Below are 8,631 nucleotides of genomic sequence, written 5' to 3'. Positions count from 1 at the left end.
CCTTAGAAAGATCTGGTATGGACCAACAAAACGTGACATGAGCTTTCGAGACTTCAAAGCTCAAATGACATCAGTTACTAGAGTAACTCTAAAAAACACATGGTCGCCCTGTTGGAACTCAAGTTCCTTCCTTCTCTTATCATGGTAACTCTTTTGGAGACTCTATGAAGCTTTCATCTTCTCTTGGATCATCTTGATCTTCTTAGAAGTTTGTTGCACAATCTCCGATCCAATCACCACACTCTCGCCAGATTCGTACCAACACAGAGGCGTCCTACACCTCATACCATACAATGCCTCAAATGGGGTCATACCAATACTCGAATGGAAATTGTTATTATAAGTCAACTTAATCAGCGGCAAGTAGTTATCCCAAACACCTCCTTATCCCATCACATAAGCCCTCAACAGACCCTTCATGGATTGGATAATCCTCTACGTGTGACCATTTGTCTAAGGATGATAAGTAGTACTCAATTTTAGCTTAGTACCCAACCCCTCTTGCAAACTCTGCCAAAACCTTGACGTGAACATCAGATCTCTATCCAACACAATGCTCGATGGAATACCATGTAAACTAACAACCTTCTCAATATACGTCTCATCTAACTTCTGTAAAGGATAACTGATCTTAATCGGTATGAAATGAGTCGATTTAGTCAGTCTATCAATAGTCACCCAAATAGAATCACATCCTTTCGCCTTCTTCGGAAAACTCGTAACTAAATCCATGGAAATGTTATCCCACTTCCATTATAGAATACTCAACAGTTGCATTAGACCCAACGGTTTCTAATGTTCAATCTTTAACTTCTAACAAGTCAAACAAGCATACATAAACTCAGTTACTTCCTTCTTCATTCCTAGCCACCAAAACAACTTCTTCAAGTCTTGATACATTTTAGTGGCTCTTGGATGAATACCCAACCCACTTATGTGACCCTCCTCAAGAATACTCTTCTTAAGCTTGGGTACATTTAGTACACTAACTCTGGCTCTAAACTTCATCACATCATTCTTATCAATCCTGAAGTCACCGCCTTTATCTTGATTTATTAACACAAGTCGGTCAACAAATTCCACATCGGTCTTCTGACCCTCTATGATCTCTTCAAGTATACCACTTGTAAGTTTTAAGATACCAAGCTTCACACTATTAGGAGTCTCTTCACATACCAAACTCATGTCTTTGAATTCCTAAATCAATTTCAACTCTCTGACCATCAACATTGACATATGCAAATACTTCCTGCTCAATGCGTCAGCTACAACATTAGCCTTACCCAGATGGTAACTCAAGCCAAAATCATAATCTTTCAGAAACTCGAGCCATCTCCTTTGCCTCATATCCAATTCCTTCTAATCAAATAATATTTCAAACTCTTTTGATCACTGAACATTATAAATCTGGAGCCAAACAAATAATGTCTCCAAGTCTTCAACATGAACACTACAGTTGTTAACTCAAGATCATGCGTAGGATAATTCCTTTCATGAATTGTCAATTATCGAGAAGCGTAAGCCACAACCTGACCATTCTTCATCAACACACCTTCCAAACCCATCTTCGGAGCATCACGATATACAACAAAGGACTCACTTGGATTCAGAAAAATTAAAATCAGAGTGAACGTCAACTTCTTCTTGAGTTCTTGGAAACACTCTTCACAATGCACATCCCAAACATATGTCTGACCTTTTGGAGTCAATTGAGTCAAAGAAAATGCTAGCTTCAAAAAACCCTATATGAAATTCATGTAATGACCAACCAATCCAAGAAAACTTCTAATCTCTGTAATAGACTTTAGAGTTTCCCACTGTAACATATCATTTATCTCTTATGGATCCATAACTATACCACCACTAGAAATCATATGACTAAGGAAACTCACTTCTCGCAACCATAACTCGCACTTGGACAACTTGGGGTACACCTGATTCTCTTTCAATGTCTGTATTACAACTCTCATATGCTCTACATGCTCTTTATTAGACTTCAAATATATCAAGATGGCATCGATGAATACAACCACAAATTGATCTAAGTGCGGATGGAATATTCTATTCATGTACTCCATGAACACTCCAAACACCTTAGACACACCAAATGACATTACTAAATACTTGTAATGTCCATACCTCATTCTGAAAGTAGTCTTCAAAATATCTTTAGGCTTCACAGAATATGATGATAACCCAAACGCAAATCTATCTTGCTAAGCACACAAGAACCTACAAACTGATCCATCAAATTAACAATCCTCGGAAGTGGATACTGTTTATTGATAATCACCTTATTCAGTTGTCGGTAGTCAAAACATAGCCTCATACTACTGTCCATCTTCTTCACTAACAACACCGACGCATCCCATGGTGAAACACTCAGACGAACAAACTTCTTTTCAAGAAGATATTCTAGCTACTTCTTCAATTCACTCAACTCTGAAGCAAACATTCTCTAAAGAGCCATCAACATCGGCCTAGTACCAGATACTAAGTCTATCGCTAACTCAACCTCGCGCTCCAACGATAAATCACTGGTATCATCTAGAAACGTTTATGGAAAATCACATACCACTGGCAACTCACCAATCACATATTTATTCTCAGCCTTCATAGAAGCTAATATCATAAACACCATAAAATCATCCTTCACGAACTCATCCACTTGCTTGGATGACACAAACAACTCATCACTAACATCAAACTCTAGAAATTACATCATCATGTCAAAATAATTGATATTAACTTCGAATTTTCCTCTTCAACAACCTTAGGAAACAACACTGGCTCACCCAACAACCTAAAGTCTTGCAAACAACAACACGATGAACCAACTCTCCACATCTAAAAGATCTCAGAGAAGCAGAAGCTTCCCCCACACTTGTTTCAATCTCGCTCCTACAAGAAAGAGGTTACAAAAACAAATGAGTATCGACAGTGTTTCATACACATGTCTCATACCAGGGAATAAACATCAAGACAAAACCTGGTCGGACCGACCGACCTTCTATAATACCACTATGTAACACCCTAAACCTTGTAATAGATGAGTCATAGAGTAATTCAAGCATTGAACATAATGCACACGTTTATGATGTCACTCATCATAAAACAACACATTCTCTCAAATAAGGTAAAACATTCTAATACACATGTCATCACATGCTCACCTTCACTTAGGGTATCATCGCAACGAAAATCATCAAACAAGCATGCTTCATAAAGTCTCAATAAAATCTCTTATTTAAATTAAACAATGTGGCAAAAATATCCATTATAATATAAGCTCAAAATGTTAAGAGTATAACATACGACTCTCGACTAGAAAAACACAAACTGAATAAAATAATCAAACATTCCCATCCCTAATGTTACATGATCAGAGCAAGACTTCTAACATAGCGATGAACCAAACGAAGTAACTCCAGAAGCTAACTTCCACTTACTACAACAAACTCTACTCCTAAGTATCTGCAAGATGTCCATGGGGGACAAGATGAAAGCAAATGGGGTGAGAAACAACAAACCAATATAAACAGTGTAAATAATGCTAAGGTAGGGAACACATAACAAGCACGCATTCATTACAAAATAAACAACAATATATTCTCACACCCAATCATAATAACATGTACATATTCTCAACCAATCCACAACATCATGAAAGATCAACTACATATGCAAACACTTATGCAATGACCTCCATAACTGACTCATTATGCATGTGGTACCATTCATGATCACTCAGATTCATCTCGCTCCCAATCCCCACCATAGGACCAGAGCACACCAAATCGTTACCATCACCATAGGTAGCGTTTCACTGATTCCCACCTGAAACTGGCTACTTACTTCCGATCCCCGCCACAAGACCAGAGCACACCAAAATTCATTACCATCACCATAGGTAACGTTTCACTAATACTTAATTAGAATTATCTACTCGCTCCTGATCCACACCATAGGACCAGAGCACACCAAAACCTAACCGAAGTCCATACATCATGATGCATGACTCTCAACAACATGCATTATCACCAAAAAGGTTCACCAAATGGATCCCCATACACACGTCACCATTTATGCAACACATCATTCATCATACCAAACAATCAATCCATGTCAAGACATCACTAAATAACAACAAACAACAACAATTAGACAAATGTAAATTCATAAGAATTTATTCATGTTACTTCACCAAAACAACAACACATCATCGTATAACCATTACGATTTGTTAACCAATCACACAAGTTATCCCAAACATTTATATAGTAGGTACATAATTATAATTCAAACATTTCACCAAGCATCACCTTGTAATAACTCTATATTTTATCTTTCCAATTCTTTAAACAGCGCCTCAATCCGAGTCACAAAACTCAAGTTACGCTAAAAAATGTCTCACTTGGTACATAATTCAAGGAACTGCTATGGCCGCCCGTAGCACCTGCTATGATCTGTAGCACTCCCTAGTCCAAAAACCTCCTTTTGGGAATGCAACTGGTACAAAAACTAGAGGGCTACTATGGCCGCCCATAACACTGCTACGGCATGTAGTAGTGCTCAGAAAACCTTAAACTTCTCGCGGTTTTGTGTAACCGCTCTTATTTTTCAGCAGTTCATCAAACCCTAAACCCCAAGTTTTGACCTCTAACAGTCCCAAAACACACCATACATCATTTTACATGAAAACATATAGATTATTATCAACTCTTAACATCTAACTCAATAATACATCATTTATCTATGACTAACATGCAATTCACTCCATTCATCATGGATCCATCCTAGCAACACATACAAACACAAGATCCATCAATAATTTTTCAGAAATTCATCATAAACCATTCATAAGATGAAAAATATAAGAATCCTAATGACGTTAAGGACTTCTAATCACTACCCCATCATGCAATACACCTAATTGGTAGCCCTTTCTCCCCCCTTACCTTGATTTTCCAGCAAAAAATCCTTATAGTTCTTCAATAGAGTCTTCCTTTAACCCTAGCCTTTGCCTCTTCTCACCATAAAATTACGCTTTATGTAAAATTCTCTAAACATCATTCCTTCAGATATAACTTAATATTTTCTACACACTTCTGTCATACCCCAAAATTGTCCCTCCCCTTTTCATTTACATTTAACCTTTTGGTTTAAGATTCATTTGCATTCATCAACATCCATGTCATCTAGTGTACTAACATCATCGTATGTTTAAAGGTTTAAGGTTGGTTATAATTAACAGGGAGCTAGGGTTTACTTGAGGATCAAGCCCTAGAAGTTGTAATGCTACAATCATTAAGAGGAGCCCATCATGGTGATCAAGGTGGGAAACCCTAGTTGCTAGGTGCTTTTGGCCTTAGAGTTTGCATCTTAGTGTTTATTCCATGCTAATACATTCCCCTTGCATAACTGACTTCCTTACCCTTTTTCTCCTCCCTTGGGTTTTATCGATGTTTTCCCTTTCCTTCGGTAACAAATAACGTTCGATGGCGACTCTGTTGTATCTTTGAGTGTGCGATGCGCTCATGTATATTTCGTGTAGCTTCAGCTGGCAGAGGCAAGTCTCATCAAGTGGAAAAGGGACTTATGGTCCCCTGTTAAAGGAAAAGGGAAAGAAAAATAGATTAAGGGATTTAGTAGATCCAATGTGCATTGAATAAAGCCAAATCAAAGGAAAGGATTGATGAACAAACAAGGATACATGATCATACAACACTAGCATAGGGTCTCATTATAGGGTTGCCCAAGAGAAAGTCATGCGGGTGCAAGGTATACTGTTCTATGTCTCATTGTAAGGTAGCACAAGAGAAAACCATGTGTGTGTAAGAGTGTATTAAACTTAAGTAGATGCATGCAAGAGGTATAAAGTACATGAAACAACACACAAGCTCAAAGGCTCCATAAAAATATTTAAAAATGATTAAAATAAAAATACAAAAAGTAAATTAAATGAAAAATAAAAGAAAATATGCATTTAATACAAAAATGATTTTAAAAAATTGCAAAAAAATGGCATGAGGTAGAAAATATTTTTATGAAATTATGGAAAAAAATTGGATAAAAAGATAATAAGGTAACTATTTTTAATTATTTTTAGAAGAAAAAGGAAATAAATGAAATAATAAGAAAAAGAAAATAATTCAAATGCAACGGCTATGGGAGGTGGCACGCGCTGATTGGCTAGGAAGTTTGAAATTGGCTCCAACACGTGCGAAGCACTTCATCTTCAACCTCAGGATTTTTGATTTTGCGACTTCATGAACTCATGATTTTAACATGAATCAACCATGAAATCAAGTGCGAAACACTTCATCGTTCATGTTTCCCTACATCAGAGCAATTGATTTGCTCTAAGCAGGGAGAATTTGCGCAAACACTCGAAGAACCCTAGTTCTTCAAAGTAAAATTTAATGGTTAATATTGAACATAAATGACCATTAGGTTAGGGATTTTGATCAGTGGAATAAGGCGAAGAGCGTGGTAACTTGTTTGCTCAAGGTTGTAACTCGTATTATTGTATCTACCTGTTTGAATGAAGCTTCAGAAGTCAACAATGGTGAATCCGGTAGCTAGGTTACAGAAGGATTCAGACCAAAGTAAAGCTTCAAACACCTTTAGAGGATGCCTATGAAGGATTCTAGGTGAAGAAATGGAAGGAAAAGATCTCGAAACAAAAAAAGAGCTTGAATGGTTTTGAGAGGTATAGAGCTTCAATGGTGGCAGGGTTTCTTTGGCTCTCAAAGCTTGGAAATGAATGCAATAGCTCCCAGTATTTGTAAGGAATGAATTGGGATCCATATACGTGTGAAATTGGCTCGAACTCGTGTGAATTTAGTGGGAAATTTTCAGACCCCTTGCGTGTGGAATTTAGGTGCCAAACTCGTGAGTTTAGATGTTTTCAAGTCGTTTCAAGTGGTACTCAGATGCGTTTAGTAATGGGTAATTAGTTTGAATGCGTGAGAATTGGTCCCAAGTTGGTTTTTGCAAGTTTGAACATTATAGGTCACAAACCAAAACAGAGTTCGGTCACCATGTTCAAGCTTGGGCCAAATCAAATCCCCTTGTACCTTTTGTGATTTTCTTTGAGCTAAATGATCACTTCATATAGTAGAATAAGATGCAAAACGAATCAATCCAATAGTAGGTTAAGGTGAAAGTTGTAGTCTTATGAAGTTGAGGTCGTAACCTGGTTTTATGGGCTAGGCAATTGGTCAAGCAAATTGCAGCATGCTTGGTCATTTTGAGGTCCTAGGTTCCTGATTCCATAACTTTTGATTCCCTCATGCATTTTGAGCCAAACTTGGGATAAATGATCTTTGACATGAGCTTAACACAATTCAAAAGTAATGGGATCAAAAGGATAATTTAGCTAAAAATGGAAATGGTGGGAAGTAAGGGTCATGACAAGGTTTTGACCCATTTTGGAAACTTGGGCATTGGCTCAAATGAGGTCTTAGATTAGTGAATTGATGTTTGATCCTTGAATAGAAATTATAGAGGATCACAAAAGCCACATTTGGCTCAAATAAACTTGGCATATGGATAAAAATTGAGAGAGTATGGAGTTTGGACCAAAAGCATGGCATTAGGTCAAACCACCTTGCACCCTTTTTTCCAATTTGGTGTTTTATTGCATTTTAGACCATGATGATGATGGAATGAGCATCCCTTGATGAAATATTGATTGGGTCTATAGTGATATGTGATTTGGCTTGAATATTAAGGGTTGTGGCATGGAGAACAACACATGAAACACCTTTGACACAACTTGAACCAAACTTGCATTTTGCTTGATAGAAGGCCTTGACTTTGGCTTGCTTTGAAGCATAATCACCTACTTGAGTAACAAGAGAAAACAAGTACCATATATTCATGAATTTAGGGTTAGTTGATAAGTGAAACAAACTAAAACTCTTAGATACAGTACAATAAACAATATGCCCATGCTTGTGATTCCATGATCAAATGCAATGGTCATTAATGACGTGATTTGATGTATGCAAATGAGGGATATAAAAAGAAGAAAAAGGGAGGGTAAATTTTGGGGTATGACAATTGCCCCTATTTAATCACCTTTAACCTGAAGGTGCAAATTGTATTGGCTTTTCGGGTATTCAGGTGAAAGAGGAGTAAATATAGAACTAACCGAAAATTTGATCGATAAAAGGGAATTGTAAAGAGTGGAAGATAAACGGGTTGGTTTGATCTATCGGGTATGAAATGAAATATTCTGCTGGAAAAATAGATTCGTTGTAATGTTTGATATGCAAGATTGTATGATGCAATGCATGGCTGTTTATTTATGATGTGTATGCAATGTGATATGGGATAACTATGTAAGGTTGGTTTGATGAAAGATTGACTTCGACTCATCGACATCCACATCAGAGAACTGCAAGGAATAACTCCCAAGTTGTCATACCCTAATTTTTACCCTAAGATCTAACATATCATTTTCATCCTTGCATACAAACAATATCATATCTTCGTCCTCTCCCTCTCATCTTTGAGGTTGCCTTTTGCAGGGATCATCAAGCACCTCTTTGTTGGTGTTTTACTTTTGTGTTTACATGTTCATTGCTTATCTAACCACTAATTAAAATAAAAAAAAAATATGTC

General features: G+C 37.1%; 1 protein-coding gene across 1 annotated transcript; it reads right to left on the bottom strand.

Annotated features, from left to right (window-relative positions):
* Positions 1–453: 453 nt before the first annotated feature.
* On the bottom strand, positions 454–1,185 carry LOC127136354 (uncharacterized). Its single transcript, XM_051062922.1, has 2 exons — positions 850–1,185; positions 454–747 (listed from the first exon to the last, which is right to left on the bottom strand). Exons 1-2 carry the CDS (start codon positions 1,183–1,185, stop codon positions 454–456), a joined length of 630 nt encoding a protein of 209 aa, XP_050918879.1.
* Between the last annotated feature and the right edge of the window lie 7,446 nt (positions 1,186–8,631).

Source organism: Lathyrus oleraceus, chromosome 4, assembly GCF_024323335.1.
Source record: "Lathyrus oleraceus cultivar Zhongwan6 chromosome 4, CAAS_Psat_ZW6_1.0, whole genome shotgun sequence".
Taxonomy (NCBI): domain Eukaryota; kingdom Viridiplantae; phylum Streptophyta; class Magnoliopsida; order Fabales; family Fabaceae; genus Lathyrus; species Lathyrus oleraceus.
The sequence above is the reverse complement of the archived record's forward strand: the minus strand, read 5'-3'. Positions and strand labels throughout refer to the sequence as shown.